The sequence below is a fragment of the Schistocerca nitens genome, chromosome 1 (genome assembly GCF_023898315.1).
Source record: "Schistocerca nitens isolate TAMUIC-IGC-003100 chromosome 1, iqSchNite1.1, whole genome shotgun sequence".
Classification (NCBI taxonomy): domain Eukaryota; kingdom Metazoa; phylum Arthropoda; class Insecta; order Orthoptera; family Acrididae; genus Schistocerca; species Schistocerca nitens.
In genome coordinates, this window is record NC_064614.1 from 434,691,850 (window position 1) to 434,712,803 (window position 20,954).

General features: G+C 39.5%; 1 protein-coding gene across 2 annotated transcripts in view; it reads right to left on the bottom strand.

Annotated features, from left to right (window-relative positions):
- LOC126251221 (transmembrane and coiled-coil domain-containing protein 6) overlaps window positions 1-20,954 on the bottom strand; it is a 60,050-nt gene that overhangs the window by 13,642 nt on the left and 25,454 nt on the right. For both annotated transcript variants that reach the window (XM_049951623.1, XM_049951622.1), the window contains exon 3: window positions 16,190-16,365. In XM_049951623.1, coding sequence (XP_049807580.1) covers window positions 16,190-16,365 — 176 coding nt within the window. The remainder of the gene's footprint in view (window positions 1-16,189; window positions 16,366-20,954) is intronic.

Below are 20,954 nucleotides of genomic sequence, written 5' to 3' on the forward strand. Positions count from 1 at the left end.
CTCCTCCAACGGACGCCGACACATCGCCCATGTCTCCTGTCATATCAACTGGACTTGCTGCAACGGGCAGATTGGTGCAGGGGGGCCCAGCAGATTCGACCCCTACGTCTCCTGTCATCTCAACCCGTTATCATCGGGGACACTTCCGTCTGTACGGGAAGCCTCCTCCTCGAGACTTTACGGCGAGTCAAACAACGCTCTCCAGGACACCCCCATCAAGACCAGTGCAACAATTTCAAAGGGGGGAAAAGTGTTGTGACTCGCTGATCATTCAAAGTGCCGCCGCGCAATTACGCGCGTCCTCTACGTGCGGCACTGTCTGCCAGCCACGCAGCAGCTGCGCCACCTAAGTGGCCAGCCGAGCAGCGGCTGCTAGACTGGGACTCAGTGCTCATTCGAATGCTAACGTTTACACATGTCTTGCTTGTCAACTTACTCTGTGACTTATATGTGTTGTGTCGTTCTGAAATATGTGTGTTCAACTTGACGTTATAACAAGGGGGAATGAAATTTCTCAGAGCAGTTAAGGGAAAAATAATAATGGACAGAGTAAGGAATGTAGATATTAGAAAGGACCTTAAACAAGAAAGTATGAGGGAAGAAATTGAAAAAAAAAGATTAAGATGTGGAAGAACTTAAGAGGGATGGAAAAAGACCTAGAGGGCACCCGAGAACACGATGGAAAAAGGGAGTGAGAATATCTGTGGAAAGGAGAGGTGTGATCTGGCAACAAGTGGAGGAAGAAAAGTGATGGGAGGGCTGAGCTAAATGGAGAGTACTCGTCGGCACCCAGACTCAGCAGTAGCTGGAGTGGGATCCAGATACTACTACCAAATTTAGCCCTTTATCAGGGATTTTCACTTGTTTCCTCATCTACATGATGTCAGTGAGATTGATTATTATGTGGCTTTCTGAATCTTGTCTTATCATTCTGTGAAAATGATCAAATATTGGTTTCTGGCATGCAGACGTTTTCCACTGCACTGATTCAGCTCGCGAACACATCGTATTGTCAACCCATTACTAATAATCTACAGACAGTTCTGTGGTAATGCCCCACCCCTCCACAAAATCATTTTATTTAACAGCACAATCCCTACATACCAAATGATGAACTTAAAATTGAAATGTCCTGAAAGAACAGAAATATCTGCTTCCATGGCCTAATTATTTAGGCAGCTGCTTACATTAAACAGAAGATCTGGATAGAGTCAGTGTCTGGATGCACCACTGTCATTACCAGGAGGAGACAATTTGCTACCCTTTCTGTTTTCACAAATTAATAATAAAATATTCTTCTATATATTCTGAGCACATTGATTGTTCGCCACCACATGTACCGTACATTAATCATCGGAAGCCATTTTACATTTTTTAGCATGGAATAAAGTGGCCTAGAATCATTTCAAGTATGATTTTTAGTAAAGCACTTGTCAGACAAGAAACATATATACTCCTCATGGTGTTGTACTGGGTCTAATTGTTCTTAATATGCAGGGTGTACATAATTAAAGTGCCAGTTTCAAAAAAACTATAGAAAGAGAAACACTGCTCAGAATGATGTCAAATTTGAACAGCAGATTATTGACACAAAGGGGAAACATCAAGGAACAAAAAAATTTTTTATGAAAATTTGGCCAGCAACAGAATAGGCACAGCAATAAATGTGCAGCACACAGCTGTTCCTCAGTTTGTGTATGAGATTCCCTACATGAATGTGTCCATGAAGGATTGCATGCTGCTGATAAAGCTCTTTTACAAGAACAGTAACTGTATGCCAGTAGCCCTGCAGAAGTTCCACAGACTCAAGGTTATGAAAAAAGGAAATGGTCTGATGTCCGCTAGGGATCTGGAGAAAATGATTACAAAATTCGAAGAGAAAGATTCTTTCAAAGTGCAATGTGGCAGAGGGAGGAAAGGAGTTGATCGAACAGCTGTCAAAGACATGGCCGTAATATTGCAGCAGGGCTCAAGCAGTGGTGTGCAAACTTGCAGTGCACAGGGAACTGCCCGAACATTGGATATGCTTGTGGGCATGCTGTATAAAATCCTAATAAACATCCTGCACAGCTATCCATACAAAATCACCAAAGTTCAGGAGTTGCTTCATGCTGAACTGCCAGCAAGTCACACATTTGCTCCGGAATTTCTTGCTTGCATGGAAGTGGACAACGAACGGCCATGACCGATTTTGTAGACAGGCAAACCAGATTTCCATCTCAAAGGACTTGTCAATTTGCAGAATATGGACAATGGATAATGTGCACGCACATCCACTGGTACCACTTCATTCTGCAAAGGTGACTGTGTGGTGTGGGTCGACAGCATATTTGTTCAAACAGATGAGTCCTGCAGGTCTTGTTAGTTGTACCATCACTAGTAAAAGCTATGAGAGTCTTTTGCACACCAATTTCATTCTTACCATTCAACAGCAAGGATGTGTGGGTGAGATCATTTTTATGCAAGATGGCACTCTTCTGCACATTGCACCATCAGTGAAGTGGCTGCTACAGAGGCGTTTTGGAACTGCTAGAATTATCAGCCATCATTTCCTTGCCATCTATATCACTTGATCTTAATCCAGTTATCTGAAAGACATCGTGTTTAGTGCTTCAGTTATGAACATGGCTGAAAGTGCTCCAATTACAAATGTGGCTGAACTGAAGACATGAACTGCAAAACATGTTCTGAATGTGACACCCGAGACATTTTGATCTGTTGTGGAACTTGCTGTTTCTCTATTTCAACTTGTGGCAGGAAACAGTGGACAGCATATTGAATAAATCTTGCGCCAGTCTCATGACAATTAGAAATCAATGTCATTTTGCCTTTTATTCAGCTTTGGCCTCATGACAATTCAAAACCAATTTTTCCCACCCAATGTGGTGTGACCTTGTCATCGAGGATGGGTTTACCTAGCAAAATTGCCACAACTGTTGACTGTCGAACTTGTGCAATCAGGCACATTAAACAGTGCGGATGGTGTAATGTGCAACTCAAACCACAGCCATCGTATTGCAATTCATCTGTCATTTGAAGGCAACCCTATCTATGTTAAGGTACTTACAGTGCCATCTATTGGCAAAATTTTTGTTAATTTTTTTCTTTTGCTCCATGTTTCTCCCTGCATCAATAACAGAGATGGGTAGTCCATTCCTGAATTGATTCAAAGAGCCTGATCATTCTAAGGAGTGGGTGATGGGTGATTTGGAAAAAATGAATGGTAGCTCATTTGATTTCAAAATGCGTCTCTGGTGGCTGTAATGAGCAGAATGAAAATTCTGCAGTAGGCTGCTGCAACAGCATCCCATGCCACATTCTTAAGAAAACATTTCCTAAGATACAAAAAATGTGCACATGTGGATTTGAATAGCTTATTAATATGTGAAGCTTTTCTCATCCATGAAAACAGCAGAAAATAAAGAAAGCTACATGCCCCGACCCCCATTTATTGGCTGTCAGGTCATACCCATTCAGCCATCTCAATAGTAAAGCCGGTTATGACAGTGAAAAAGGAAGCACGACACAGCACTCAGTCACAAAGTAGAGCAAATCTTCAACTCAGCCCGGAATCGAGCTCAGATCCCTATATTTAGCAACCCGCCATGCTCACTGTGCAGCTACCGAGGCAAATGAGAGGGTGGCTCTTTAAAATGGCACAGGAACACAGAAAAAACTTCCAGCACAGTGATACCACTCTTCAGTTGAAAAAAAAACCTCAAATTTCAGAAGCTCAATCAATGTTTACATACTTTTGAGTGAGTTGTTACTTTTTATCCTTTGTCTTGGAGTAAAGTGACCCAAACATCACTCCCCTCCCAACAGCTCATTGTTCCCACCACTCTCACCAATCAAACCGTACGCCGTCTCACTAGACCACTGCTCCCCACTTCTCTCAAGGATCAGATCACAAGGTAGCTCACTAGCTCACTGCTCCCTACCACACTTACAGATCACATTGCAAGGTACATCACTGCTCCCCACCATTCTTACGGATGAGATCGCATAGAGCAGATCACATGGTGACCTGAGGCGTCAATCTTTTCTCTGCACTCCTGGCGCAGTGATACAGCTTGCAACTTGCTTTCCTCACTGACCATCTCTCCATCCGAGTTCAGTTTTTTATAAAAATAATGGCATGTGTACAACATAATTACTTTAATGTATATAATAGCCCATATACACAGGTTGACTCAGGAGGAATGGTCAGTATTCATGGACATGAAAGGAATGATCATTTGAAGCAAAAAACTAAATATGGACATATGCCCTATTCCAAATGGTTTTTGAGATGGAACACATTTAAAGTTAATTTTGTATGTTTTTCTTGAATAACTCACAATCGTGGCCTCTAAGAAAAACGTGTCACAGTAAAAAATTAAACTACATTATATTTCCTATAAAAAGGTCCTATTCATTTCTTCTCTAGGACTTACTGTTTGCTTAAAGAGAGTAAGAAAAAGATGAAAATCTTGTGCGGCACAAATACATTGAGATGTAAGTGGGTTTTGTAAACCAAAATGAGATAGAGTTCCGACTTGATAGATCTCATGTCCTATATCAAATTATTCAACTCAACTTCGTCCACACTATTGTGGTACATTGTAAACAATGACAATGTACTGAATAATAAAGAAAATAAAAAACAATAAACATTAAACAAAGCAAATTCTGTCTCAGAGACCATTCACAATGGTGAATATGTCCAAATGAATTTTTTGCTTCAAATGATCATTCCTGTCATCCCCGAATATAGACCATTCTGTCTGGGCAAACATGTATGTTACGTTTAATTTTTATTGATTCATTTAACCTGCACAGATTAATACCTTCAGGATCCCTCATACACCAGACCAGAATTTTCTATGCAATTACAAAACATATTAAAATCACAATTACTTTAAAAAATCATAATATTTTTAAACAATGGAAAATCCATGATGGAATGTAACAACATTATGAAAACGGTAGTTTCTACTCACCATATAATGAAGATGCTGAGTTGCAGATAGGCACAACAAAAAGACTGTCGAAAAGTGAGCTTTTGGCCAACAAGGGCTTCGTTAAAAGTAAACATATCTCTCTCTCTCTCTCTCTCTCTCTCTCTCTCTCCCTATCCCTCCCTCACACACACACACACACACACACACACAAGCAAACGCAACTCACACACACGTGACCATAGTCTCTGACAGCTGAAGCCAGAATGCCAGCAGCAGCACATGATGGGAGAGGTAACTGGGTGGGGGTAAGGGGAAAGCTGGGGTGGGGAGGGATAACTGGGTAGGGGTGTGAGATGGTAAACTGCTGCTATTGGGAGTGTGCACAGATGAGGTGGAGAGAGGGTAGGGTAGCTAGGTACAGTTAGAAGTTTAGACAGAGGGCAGGGGGGAGAGAGAGAGAGAGAGAGAGAGAGAGAGAGAGAGAGAGAGAGAGAGGAGGAGGAGGAAGAGAGGGGGGGGGGGGGGGGGGGTCAGCGGAAAAGGAGAGAAGTAAAATGACTGGGTTCATTGGTGGACTAGAGGGCTGTGTAATGCTGGATGGGATAGATGATGTTTGTAGCCAGAATGGAGTACACAGTGGTGGAAGGATAAATGAGACAGGTCATGCTTCTACATCTATTGCAGAAATATTAGCCAAGAGACAAGGAGTAGCAAGCCAGGATTGTGTATGGATGGACGAGGATATTGTGTAGGTTCAGTGGGCGGTAGAATAAAACTATGGGAGGGGCGGAAAGAATAGTGGGTATAAATTTCTCATTTCAGGGCCAGATGAGAGGTATTTAAAATCCTGGCAGAGAATGTAATTCATTTGCTCCAGTCCTGGGTGATACTAAGTCATGAGGGGAATGATCTTCTGTGGCCAGATGGTGGAATTTTGGGAGGTGTTGGGTGACCGGAAAGATAAGAAATGAGAAGGTTGAGAGAGTAATTGTGGTCTGTAAAGGCCTCAGTGAGGCTCTTGCTATATTTTGTATTGTCAGACTTGTCTTCACGAGTTCCTTAATCATTTTGACTGTTTCACACCTTTTCATATATGGTACCAACTTTATGATCGTGGGTCTAGGTTCATAGATCATAACGTCCTACACCATACTCTATACCTTCTGATTACAGAATGTGCTGCATGTATAACTGTTCTCACTTTAAGCTTTTACAATTTAAAATGTCTATGTTAATAGTAAATATTTTAACTTTTCCGTGCTGCACAACAACATGTCAACAACATTGGCTTTGAACAGAAGAATTATGAGTGATGTATGGTACCATTTTACCAAGATAGAAGAAAAACAAAAATACTGCTACTCTCAGCAGATATTTTCCATGGTTTGTGGCTCATCATCAAACCTGAAGACACATCTAAAATAGAAGCATCCCACAGTACCTCTGGAATGATGAGGGTCAGGAAGCCGATCAGTATCACCAAAGATCGATACAGAAATTTGAGAAATAATTTCTCGTGAACTGTCCTCACTGACGTATGCTTCCACTTCAGGCAAATTTAGTTTCAAACTGTAACCAGCCTATCTCTGTCACCAGTTTCTGGACCAAGTCCTAATTTATTTCCTTTTGTGGTGCCCTCACCCCAAACGGCTTTTCATTTACAACAACCAATAGTAAATTTTCTGATAATATGAAGCTGGTCACGTACATAAAAGTATGGCACTACATACACAGCTTTTAAAAATGATTTGCAGAGAATACCATCTTCTCTCTGTAGTTAAAATGTTGGGTGACTGGGGCCTCCCGTCAGGTAGACCGTTCGCCGGGTGCAAGTCTTTCGATTTGACACCACTTCGGCGACTTGCACATCAATGGGGATGAAATGATGATGATTAGAACAACACAACACCCAGTTCCTGGGCGGAGAAAATCTCCGACCCAGCCGGGAATCGAACCTGGGCCCTTAGGACTGACATTCTGTCGCGCTGACCACTCAGCTGCTGGGGGCGGACTCTCTGTAGTTGATGAAGACACAGAGTATGCTCTTACCAAATTATAATTTACCAAGTCAAAAAAGTTGTTTGAGTTTCCTAATGCCCAGTTTGTATCATGAGTTATTCGATAAAAATAAAAATGATTTGACCACTGAAATGGCAGTCTGCCTTATATCTAATGTGTGGATGAGTGTAAATAACATTAGTTTCTAGGCTCTCACTCACATTTTACAGATGGGAAGTGTGAATTAAAGTCATACTTCTTAGAATGCTAACATTTTGAGGACAGACACACTGCAGAAAAATCTCAAACTGGGTAAAGTCTATTACTGCCAAATACAATATGAATTTTAAAATCACTTCTATAATAACAGACAATGTATCAAATGTGAAATTAACTGCCATGCTTCTGAAACTTTTACATATCCCATGCTGTGTACATTCTTTAGACCTCACTGTGCCACATGCTATTCAGAAGTCCATACAGAAAACCACTGACAAGGTCAAAAGAGTTACATTTTTTAAGGATAGACCATTTACTTTAAGCAAACTTGCTGAAATGCAAAAAAACTTTAAAAAATGACCAACTGAAATTGAAACAACTTGTCCCATTTTGCAAAGATATACAGGGTGATTCAAAAAGAATACCACAACTTTAGGAATTTAAAACTCTGCAACGACAAAAGGCAGAGATAAGCACTATCTGTCGGCGAATTAAGGGAGCTATAAAGTTTCATTTAGTTGTACATTTGTTCACTTGAGGCGCTGTTGACTAGGCGTCAGCGTCAGTTGATGCTAAGATGGCGACCGCTCAACAGAAAGCTTTTTGTGTTATTGAGTACGGCAGAAGTGAATCGACGACAGTTGTTCAGCGTGCATTTCGAACGAAGTATGGCGTTAAACCTCCTGATAGGTGGTGTATTAAACGTTGGTATGAACAGTTTACAGAGAATGGGTGTTTGTGCAAAGGGAAAAGTTCTGGACGGCCGAGAACGAGTGATGAAAATGTAGCACGCATCCAGCAAGCATTTGTTCACAGCCCAGGAAAATCGACTCGCAGAGCTAGCAGAGAGCTGTAAATTCCACAATCAACTGTATGGAGAGTCCTACGAAAAAGGTTAGTTATGAAACCTTATCGTCTGAAATTGGTTCAAGCACTGTCTGCAGCTGATAAGATTAAAAGAATCGATTTCTGTGAATTTATCCTTGCTCAAATGGAAACAGATGAATCTTTCGTTTCAAAGATTGTGTTTAGTGATGAAGCAACTTTCCACACTAACAGGAAAGTCAACCGTCACAATGTCTGTATATGGGGCACTGAGAATCCGCGGGAAACAACTCAGTATGAACGTGACTCGCCTAAGGTGAATGTTTTCAGTGCCATTTCAGCCAATAAAGTTTTCGGTCCCTTTTCCTTCGAAGGTGCTACTGTAACTGGACTACAGTATCTGGAGATGTTAGAGAATTGGCTGTTCCCTCAGCTCGAACAAGAAGCACAACAATTCATATTTCAGCAGGATGGAGCGTCAACTACCCGAGGCGATGGATCGGCCGCCAGGCAGCCCGTGACAGAGCACTTCATCACTGGCCTCCAAGAAGCCCTGATCTTACCCCCTGCGATTTTTTCTTATGGGGGTATGTTAAGGATATGGTGTTTCGGCCACCTCTCCCAGCCACCACTGATGATTTGAAACGAGAAATAACAGCAGCTATCCAAACTGTTACGCCTGATATGCTACAGAGAGTGTGGAACGAGTTGGAGTATCGGGTTGATATTGCTCGAGTGTCTGGAGGGGGCCATATTGAACATCTCTGAACTTGTTTTTGAGTGAAAAAAAAAACCTTTTTAAATACTCTTTGTAATGATGTATAACAGAAGGTTATATTATGTTTCTTTCATTAAATACACATTTTTAAAGTTGTGGTATTCTTTTTGAATCACCCTGTACTTTAAATAAAGATCCCATAATTTCTGGTCTCACTATTTTAGGTGCAAAATTGATCACCTTAAACTTAAAAGATACAGAGTGGGAGATAATGCAACAGGCTTTACAGATTTTGAAAGATTTCAATGAGGTGACCCAAGAGGTGTTCTCAGAAAAAAAAAAAAAGTCTCACTTTCAAAAATGAAAAACATTGCCAAGATTAATGGAACTGCAACTACAATTCTTTACAGACAAAAATAAACAATGTCCTCAAGAAATAAAATAACTCTCTCTCTCTCTCTCTCTCTCTCACACACACACACACACACACACACACACACACACACACACACACACACACACAGAACTCATTTCTAAACCAGTTGCCATCATAATGCATGGGAATTCTTCAATCTGGTAGGAGTCTGATAAAACTATTAGTCAGCTTCAAGCAAGTCACGATCCAGATAGTGCAGCAATTGTCAAATTAGTCAAATATTTGGCATGTGGCAGAGGGATACTTGCCTAGAAACAGTAATCCTTTAAACTGGTGGAAAACAAGAAAATTACTGTGGTCAGTACCGTATCAATTGGTTCTAAAAGTATCATGTATCACAGCAACATCAGTGTTCTGTGAACCGAATACTTTCAAAAGCAGGACAAGTAGGCACTGAGAAGAGAAGCAGACTCACATCAACTAAAATGGGGCATATTTCATTTATACATGACAATACTGATTAATTTTTCCTTTTTGGCTACTTATAGGGTTGTAGCCTATCCCTGATGTTATTCAATCCGTATATTGAGCAAGCAGCTAAGAAAACAACAGAAAAATTGGAGTAGGGATTAAAATCTATTGAGAAGAAATAAAAACTTTGAGGTTTGCTGATGATATTGTAGCTCTGTCACAGACAGCAAAGGACCTGGAAGAGCAGTCGAATGGAATGACACTGTCTCGGAAGAAGGACATAAGATGAACGTCAACAAAAGCAAAACAAGGATAATGGAATGTAGTCAAATTAAATCACGTGATGCTAGGGAATTAGATTAGGAAATGAGACCCTTAAAGTAATAAATAAGTTTTGCTATTTGGGGAGCAAAATAACTAATGATGGTTGAAATAGAGAGGATATAAAATGTAGACTGGCTATGGCAAGGAAAGCGTTCCTGAAGAAGAGAGATTTGTTAACCTCGAGTATAGATTTAAGAGTCAGGAAGTCCTTTCTGAAAGTATTTGTATGGAGTGTAGCTATGTATGGAAGTGAAACATGGATGATAAATAGTTTAGAAAATAAGAGAACAGAAGCTTTGGAAATGTAATGCTACAGAAGAATGCTGAAGATTAGATGAGTAGATCACATAACTAATGAGGTGGTACTGAATAGAATTGGAGAGAAGAGAAATTTGTAGCACAACTTGATTAGAAAAAGGGATTGATTGGAGGGACATGTTCTGAGTCATCAAGGTATCAACAATTTAGTATTGGAGGGCAGCGTGGAGGGTAAAAATCGTAGAGGGACACCAAGACATGAATACACTAAGAAGATTCAGAAGGATGCAGGCTGCAATTGTTACTCAGAGATGAAGATTCTTGCACAGGATAGAATAGCATGGACATGTGCAGCAAACCAGTCTCTGACCACGACAACATGGTAATGCTAAATGTAACTGACGACTGCAGAGACACTTTAATTACAGTTATGTCATAATTCTTATACTGCATTTTTCCAATGAAAGTATCAAAATATAACAACAATCAGTCCTCATTTTTAAAAATTTTCCACTTGATAAAAAAGTATTTAGGATTTTGTTGCAATACTTATAATTGTTACAGCAGATGAAATTTAAAACTTTGGATCTCAAAATTACTACAGACATAACACAAAATTATTACTTCTCTTTATATGTTCTTTCAAAGTAGGACCAAATCAGATAAGGCAATGAGTCTTCCTTTTACTTATTTTTGTGAATGAATGGTGAGTGGTGAGTCATGAAGAAGAACTAGTTCATACCAGTGAGTGACCAGTTCTCATCTAATCTCTGAAAAGAACAGTTTTACCCATCTCTAATCAATAATACGCAGATCAAATTTGATGTCATTCTGATCAGTAGTAATCTTTCTACAGCGTTTTGAAACTGGAACTTTAATTATGGACATCCTGTATGTCAATGACTTTCCAGACAGGTTCTCTTTGCTTATGACAACAACATTATAGTCACTGAACTCCTATTAGTAAAAGAAACTGAAACCCTGAAGGATGTTCACAATTGGGCAGAATGCAATACGTTAACACTGAATATAAAGAAAACAAACAGTACACACTACAGCATTAAGAGGCAAAACAGTCCTGTTGAAATAAGTATAGATGATAAACTAAAGTGTTACAAACACAATGTTTTTAGAGATGAATCGTGATTGTCAATTGACATGGAATACACACACCAAGGTATTGGCAAAAATAATGCCAACAGAAAGTTTTGCTCTTAGGATTCTATCATCAGTTTGTAACAGCCAATGTCTTGTGTTGACATACTATTCCTACATACTCATTTCTTAGTGATTGGAATTTTTTGTCACAAAACATGGACATAATTTTTAAAATGCATGGGCCGTAAGAATAGTAACGAAAGTATTAGACCACTTCATCCTAAAGAATCGTTTAACAAACTGGGTACCCTTACTCTAACAAATTAGTCTAGCTACCTATCTGTTTTAGATACTGAGAAAAACATTACTAAGTATTTAACTAACAGTTATACACATAATGATGGAACACAAGCCAGTTTGGACTTACATTTGTCTACAAAAACAAATAAACTTGAAACAGAACTTTCTATTAGCGAATAAAATTATACAATAAATTGTGCAGGAAGATGAAAAAGACTATTAAAATATATGTTCAAAAATGCAGCTACAACATTTTTCATAAGTAATACATACTACACACACAAAGGGTACTTAGAGGAATCAAGATCAGTGGTTAATAATGCAAGGGGATAACTACAACACCTTGTCACATCACAATATATGATTACAATGTAATGCTTTTACAGGAAAACCAGTTGCCAAGGTCTATAGTGCATGATAGTAACATCATTCTCCTAACTTCAACATCTCACTCTTCATGGGGTGCCAACTCAGTTTTTCAGGTGAAGTGTGGATATGAAGACGTGCATGGGGCACCACGGCATGTTTACAGATCCAGAGTCAATTTTCCGAATGGACTGGAGCTCGTATCATAGCACAAAAAAGTCGAATATGTCCCGGGCAGAATTAGGGATGTAAAAGTATGGAACTAGCTTTTTCACTTAAGACATTTTCTTCAAAACATTGTGACATAGTCTCACTTTTTTACTTGTTAGTACTAGTAACCATGTCACATAACATAATGCATCGTGTCAAGTAAAGTAACATGATACATCATGTCATGTTGTATAACATGGCACATGCTATCATGTCATCCAACATGGAATTTGTCATGTTGTGCAATATGATGCAACGCTTCACTAATGTTCAGGATGCGTGCATCCCCCCTCTGCCAACACTTTCTATTACAGATCCACCCCCACTGTCAGATACTTACTATTGCAGATGCATCCCACTCTCTACAAGCATAAATTAGTGTCTATTTGTTTTTACATTCCTCACCATGCGTGTATGAGTGGGTGGATTGGGGAGAGAAATTGTTCCCTGAGGGGGGGGGGGGGGGGGGGGCAGGACATGACACCCCCCCATCCAACCTAGGAACAAAAAATTGTTGTAGCATACCCCAGGAACAAATTCACCCCCAGAAATTTTATTTCACCAGAAAAACTTTTTTAGTTATTTCACGTATGCCCTTCAGCTATATGATATTATGTATTGAATATAATAGAGGGAAACATTCCACGTGGGAAAAATATATCTAAAAGCAAAGATGATGAGACTTACCAAACAAAAGTTCTGGCAGGTCGGTAGACACACAAACATACACACAAAATTCAAGCTTTCGCAACAAACAGTTGCTTCATCAGGAAAGAGGGAAGGAAAGGGAAAGACGAAAGGATGTGGGTTTTAAGGGAGAGCGTAAGGAGTCATCCCAATCCCGGGAGCGGAAAGACTTACCTTAGGGGGAAAAAAGGACAGGTATACACTCGCACACACACACACATATCCATCCGCACATACACAGACACAAGCAGACATTTGTAAAGGTAAAGAGTTTGGGCAGAGATGTCAGTCGAGGCGGAAGTAAAGAGGCAAAGATGTTGTTGAAAGACAGGTGAGGTATGAGTGGCGGCAACTTGAAATTAGCGGAGGTTGAGGCCTGCCGCCGCTCATGCCTCACTGTCTTTCAACAACATCTTTGCCTCTGTACTTCCGCCTCGACTGACATCTCTGCCGAAACTCTTTGCCTTTACAAATGTCTGCTTGTGTCTGTGTATGTGTGGATGGATATGTGTGTGTGTGTGTGAGTGTATACCTGTCCTTTTTTCCCCCTAAGGTACGTCTTTCCGCTCCCGGGATTGGGATGACTCCTTACCCTCTCCCTTAAAACCCACATCCTTTCGTCTTTCCCTCTCCTTCCCTCTTTCCTGATGAAGCAACTGTTTCTTGCAAAAGCTTGAATTTTGTGTGTATGTTTGTGTGTCTATCTACCTGCCAATATTATGTATTGTTTACTATGGCTGACAAATCATATGCCTTTTGAGCACAGGATCAGGAACCTTGCTCTATAAACTGCATGATGCATGTGTGCCAATGCATTGTAGTTAAGAGAACTCTATGCACTACGGAAGTAGGGTTAACTCATAAAAGAGTGTGAATATATCAAGATGTTTTGAATTAAATGTCTTTGAAGCTGGCATATAGGTCACAAAGCTAGTTCACTTCTTTTACATCCCTTACTCTGCCCAGGACATATTCACCTTCTTTTGTGCTATGTAGGACCATTTTTCATTCTAGTTCATTTACCATAATTTTGACACTGGACTGCCATACCCTGATACCTTGGCAACCAATGCAGATTTCTGTTCACTCAGGCAACATCTGATCCAGCATAGGTCTTTTTATTGTTTTTCAAATCATGTTGCTTATATCGTGGCAATGGATAAAGCTTCCACAAAGCAATAGGACAACCATTAATTACATGTATTTGCCTACCTTCTCAAAGAATTAGAAACAATTTGCACAAGTCTGAAACACAGAAGTGGCACGCTTAAAAAATTAAAAAAAAAAAAAAGTTTTTACACAGAAAATCTGAATGAAGGTAGATTTTTAAAAGTGGGTTTTCAATTTCATGGTAAGAGAGTATTTTTCATTTATATGATCCACTTTTAAAAAATTTCTGCACATTCAATTCATGTAAGAACAAATTTTACGAGCTACATTTAGGTAACTTTAAACAATCGTGTCTCAACAACGAGTACAGATTATTGAATTTAAAAAATTAATTTGGACTTGTATTTACCTTCATCAAAAGTTTGAACTGATTCATACAAGTTTAGTGCATACAAGTGGCCTGCTTCAAAAACCTTCCAGAAAAATGTGTTTTCTGCATGTAAAATCCAAACAAAGTAAGATTTTTTCAAATGGTTAAAATTTATCTTAGATCGAGATTGGATACAGCAGAGGACCAAATTTGAACCAACAGTCTTGCTCCAGTCCAATGTATTTAAAAGGCGACTGTTTTTGCACATAATATCTGAATGAGGGGGGATGGTTTTTGCATGTACAATCTGAGGAGTGCAAGTACAAATGGTGCCATTAGCCGAGCATTAATTTCAGCCAAATTAAATTTTTTTGCAAAAGGAATTAATCAATCTGCACAGTTTCCCTAAGTGCTGGTTTGTCATTCAAATCTTGCACAGCATACTGTAAATTCAAATCTTGCACAGCATACTGTAACATATCTACAGTAAGACAGCTGTTTGAATGGCTATACAAATGGCCACTGGTCCAGTCTAAACCAAAAACCTTTTACTCCATGTTCCTAACTCAGATAGGAACCAAGCATTAACCAAGAACACCCCCACCCCTGCCCCAAATTGTGATTCTGTGTGCAGCATTTTCATACATATTTGTTAAAGCACTTTCTATATCATTATAAGATGAACCCTGAACAAATAAATAAATTTCATGTTAACAATGAGACTGCTGAATAAAATGATCATTAGCTGTATACAATGTGCCAAACTAGCATCAAATAAAATATTCTCATCACATTGTGAAGCCAGTTCTTCAACTATCACTAGGCAGCAGTTCCCATCTTCCCTCCATCTTTACACCCTTGTTACTCATATTACTACAGCAAATCTTTTTGTGTTGTTTTGTCACTTTATTATGTCATGTTTTGTACCCAAGCTTCTTTGTTACGCCGCTTCCACCTTATCTCATTTTTTCCCTGATGATACCTTTCCTCCTATCCGTAAATTATGTGTCTTTTTATGACTAGTTTTTAAAACAGGCTTATAGATTCCAAGATATTTCTTTGCTGGTCACTAGAGCTCAGTTCGAAGCAGGACTCAACAGTGAAGACTATTCTACTGCAGTCAATGAGACTGCAGACCAGAGATGGGTCAAGACACCCCAGATAGCGGTGGGATACCAATCTGACTGTCACCTGCCTTATGGCCTGACAACCAGAGTGATTATCTGGGGTGCCATTTCTTTTCATAGCAGGACCTCTTTGGTTGTCATCCGCAGCACCCTTACAGCACAGTGTTATGTCAATAATTTTCTACTACCCGTGTTGTTGCCCTTCATGGCAAGCCATCTTGGCTTACATTTCAGCAAGATAATGCTCACCCACACACAATGAGTGTGCCTACTGCTTGTTTTCGTGCGTGCCAAACTGTACTTTGGTCAGCAGGGTCACCAGATCTCTCCCCAATTGAGAACATTTGGAGCAATATGAGCAGGGTCCTCCAACCAGCTTGGGATTTTGATGATCTGATGCACCAACTGGACATAATTTGGCACGGCATCCGTCAGGAGGGCATCCAACAACTCTATCAATCGATGCCAAGTCGAATAACTGCTCGCATAAGGGACAGAGGTGGACAAATGCATTACTGACTTTTTTGTCTTAGAGCGTAAATAAAATTTATTGTTACTTATTAAATCCAGTTTCTAGTATCTTTTAGTTGTTCTAAAAGTGTGAGCTTTGTTTCGAACAACTCTGAATACAGTATTATAGCCATTTTATCCTATAATATTTACACCTCACAGTTGCAATCATGAGTTATTGCCAATATAAAATTACAGTAAATTTAAACTGCTGCTTTTTGTCATTGAAACTGCACAAGATCACAAAAAGAACTAACTTCTTGCCTTTTAAAAACTTACTCTAGAAAAGTGATTCCTGTCCTTGTGTACATCAAAAGAGCATAAACTGCTGACTGAATGACACTTCCCATGGCAATGAGTTGCAGAATCTTTGGCAAAAGACCTTGAGTTTTTAATATTGACCAAGGCTTCGCACCACTTCCTGCCAAGTTTCCAAGAGTCCAGAGGCAAATATCCTTTAAGAGATGATTAGGAAAAAAAGGTCCATTAATTTCACATTCACTACAGACCCTTATACTATATTTCGTGATAAAACATATTTATCTTCGGGAAAAAAGTAAAGCAATAAATACAGGAAACACAAGCAGAAATGTTATCTGATTTACTGTAATCACACCATTACATTATGCATAAATAAGTTGCTTATGACATATCGTTACTAGCTTCCAACTAATTATTGATAAGCTGTAGTACACACTATTACTGGCATATATTGTAGCTACATAAAAGAATATTTTTGTAGACAGACAGACTGTGGACTTCGAATTTTCTGTCTTGCATTTATCCTGCTACGGCACATACATCTAACAATATTACTAGTTACTGAATTACAGTTATTTAAGATGACTCAAAAGTCACTGTGTAAATAAAAGGCATACATAGTGAGTCTCTGAATGAGGCAAAAATCAGAATGAAGATTATAAATATTTATCACTATACGTGTAAAAAAGTAAAGGCACTGAGAGCAAAGTTATCTGCAATAGAGCACAAGCAGGGATTGGTGTAGGAAAATTGTCCACATCTTTGCATTAAGTGATTTAGGGAAACCAGAGAGAATCTAAATATGGATGGTCAGACAAGGATTTAAGCCCTGACACCCCCAAATCTGGGTCCAATGTTTCCACTACAGTGCTCTCTGGGTCTGTTGTAAGCAACAAATGTAAGATGCTACTAAAAGAAGTGTAGTGGTAAGAAAAAGGTGTAACAAAATGGGAGTATGGTTTTTATGTTATTCAGTTTACACAAACAGGAGCTGCACTTAATGTGCAGTCGTACTTAAGTACAAATACTGACAAGCCAACACCACAAAGAAATTGCATTAGACAACAGATATCCAAGACCAATGGTTGGCCACATACTAGGCAAACGACAGGCCAACATACCGCAGAAGATTGTTGACATGCGTCACACCATTACACATGTAATATCATTTGATAATATCCTGCTATGTTAGTCATCGAAGACAACACGCATTGCTCTCCTGACTATCAAACAGTTTCATTCAGCGTCTCTCTATGTATAGCTCTACACTTTGTTTTGCTCCTATTATGCAGTAATTATGCAGTTAGAAGTTTCTTCACAGTGATTGGAAATTCCCTCTCATTATGACCTGTTCTACTGGATGTATATCTATCCAGTGCATGGTCAACTCCTCTCTTAAATGTGAGCCACAGTTTTCCAATATGCTCCTTCCCTCTGCTGAAAGTTTCAACTTCCCCACTGAAATATGACATGACTGACTTTTTGTCTAGTTTACTGAACATATATAGCTTTCTGCTTGTTTTAGTTGTCCTTTGTACTTTGGTAATCATTCTTGCCACAACCATATCACGGTCAATGATCCCAGTTTCAATGTGGAGTTCCTCAAGGAGGTCAGGTCTATTTGTTGCCATTAGATCCAATATATTTTCATCAAGAGTGAGGTTCCTAACTATCTGTTCTACCAGGTGTACAACTTTGCTTCCGCTGTTTACCAATAGGTGGCGACAACAGTAAGTAGCGGTCGAAAGAAACAGATCGCAGACGTCAAGCAGTTAGCTTGGACCTCGCTCAACATAACATCATTCAAACATTAGTTGATTTGTGGCTACATCATAAAGTTGTTCCTGATTGAAAATGTCAAGTTTATGAGCCTAATTCTCATCATTTGCGGGAGGTGTTAGCCTCATCGAATGCTCTCAAGTACGTATGGTAAGGTCGCTATTAGTGAAAGAACATGCCGTGAATGGTTTCAACGCTTCAAGAATGGCAATTTTAACGTCGTAGACTGGCATAGTGGTGGAAGAGAGAATGTTTTCAAAGATACAGAATTGGAGACATTGCTGAGTGAAGACTCGCGTCAAACTCAAGAGGAATTGGCATGATTAGTGAGAGTCAAACAGCAAGCCATTTCAGAACGTCTCAAGGCTATGGGCATGATTCAGAAAGAAGGAACTTGGGTCCCGTGTGAGCTGAAACCAAGAAACGTTGAATGGCATTTGTGTGTTTGTGAACAGTTGCTTCAGAGGCAAAAACGGAAGGGATTTCTGCATCGCATTGTGACTGGGTGCGAAAAATGGACTCATTACAATAACGCTAAACGCAAAAATCATGGAGATATTCCGGCCATGCTTCCAAGTCGATGGCCAAACCGAATATTCATGGCTCCAAGATCATGCTCTGCATTTGGTGGGACCAGCTCAGCATCATGTACTATGAGGTGTTAAAACCAAGTGAAACAACCACAGGTGCTCGTTATTGAATGCAATTAATGCGTTTGAGCAGAGCATTCAAAGATAAACTGCCGCAATACAGCGAGAGGCACGATAAAGTGATTCTGCAGCACAACAACGCTCGACCCCACTTTGCAAAAGAGGTCAAAATGTACTTGGAAACATTAAAATGGGAAGTCCCACCCAACCCGCTGTATTCTCCAGACATTGCCCCCTTTGACTACCACCTGTTTAGATCAATGGCGCATGGCCTGGCTGACCAACACTTCTGATCTCATGAAGAAGTCACAAATTGGATCAATTTGTGGATCATTTCAAAAGATGAACGGTTTTTTGACGCGGGATTCATATACTGCCCAAAAAATGGGAGAAAGTTGTGGCCAGCAATGGAAAATACTTTGAATGATACAAGTGTAACCAATTTGTTTCATTAAAGCATCAAATAGAATGAGATTTTCACTCTGCAGCGGTACGCTGATATGAAACTTCCTGGCAGCTTAAAACTGTGTGCCCGACCGAGACTCGAACTCGAGACCTTTGCCTTTCGCGGGCAAGTGCTGCTTTTTTAAGGGGCTCCGGAACGCCCTATACTTGCAATGTTAAAATAATGCTTATAAATTACATCTTTCCTCACAAAGTATTTGAGGTAGGAAGTTGAACTTTTTACAGATTATTTATTGGAATATGGGCTACAACTTAACACAGGGATTTTACAAAATTTTAGTTCAGTTATTAAAGATGATTTTTTTTCAATTGTAATGAAAATTCACAACTTTTTTTGCAATTTTTTATTTATATATTCAAAAATATACAGTTTTTTGGAAAAAGGCTGTGTTAAATTATGCAGAAGGTACTGTGTAACATTTACTGAAAATTTGAAACAAATATGTTTGGAAGATCCTTAGAAAACATGTAATTAGTATGAGAAAATAAAAGTTTTGGGAATCGAGCGACAAAGATTGGATTAACTTTTTAGTGCATTCCAGGTCCATAGGATGGATTATCTTCATCCTCTGCAAACTCCTCCTCCAGCTTCCTCTTGTTCCTCCTCCTGTTTACTCTTGCTGGTATTTCTAGACTCTTTACAGCCCTGTCTGCAGCCCGAAGGCGTTCCTTGTCTAAAGCAAGCATCGCTCGTACCATGTTAGAACCTATCTTCATTCCCATATTTCTAAATACCTTGCACCTTACAATGTTGCCATCATTGAAAGTCGCAACAGCATCATACACACCAAAGTGAAGTGTTTCTATTCCAACAAATACAGTCTTGGGGATTCTCGACCATATAACACTATTTACACTTTCATTGGAGTTTTGAGTTTTTCCGTGAATACACTTTTTCAACAGTTCAGGTGCTGCTAAGTCTCTGAAAATAGGTTTTATCACCTCCATTATTGCATGAGGCAGACTATGCTTATGAGTGTACACTTCACCAGTTAGCAATCCTTTGTTATATTTACACCAATTGTATTCTTCTTTGGGACACAAGCTATGTTGGGGATTTTCATCGGTTGAAGAAGTATGAAAAAAAAAAGAGCCCAAACAGCCTTCTTCATTTCGTCGACACTTTGTGTATTTTGCCTAATAGCCATTCCATAATAGTTCTGTATTTTGTCAATTACACTGTCAGTTAACCTTCCCTTCCCATCCAACCCTTTACCATCACTGAGTTTTTGTTTTTTGTACGAAGCTTTCAGTCGCCGAAGTCTTGTTCCCATTCGCTTCTGTACGTGTCCAATACACTCAAATTTCTGCACTACAACATCATCACCATAGGGCTTCAGTCCTTGAACATGTTTGAAACTTTTAGAATCACCGTCACCAAGGTAATTAACATATCGCACTTTATCACACGCCTCAGAACGCTGGAATATACTGGCAACACCAGCCACTTCCATTCCTCCACTACTGCCACTATAGTTAGCTTTGCAATTATTTTCATGTGTACCTTTATATTTTTGTGGACATCTACAATACTTTGATATTACTGCTACATCTAAAACTTTCCCTGTATACATACTGGTGGCAGATACTACACCATGAAGAGATGTGTGTCCCCGTTTATGCCAGGTACCATCGAACGCTGCAGTCAAATCTCTGTTACCATTATTTTCCATTACTGCCTCTTCCACAGCGTTCTTCATAGATTCTATACAGACATCTTCTACTTTAGACCCTATTAATTTATTATAGGTCGTAAACTTGGTTGGGGGATTTGGAAGATTCATGATGCCACAGAAAATTGCACCTGCAGTAGCACCCTTACCAACTGAACGCAAGGAATAAACAAATCTAATGTTGTGTTCGTAGATTTTGCTACCATTTTCTTCAGT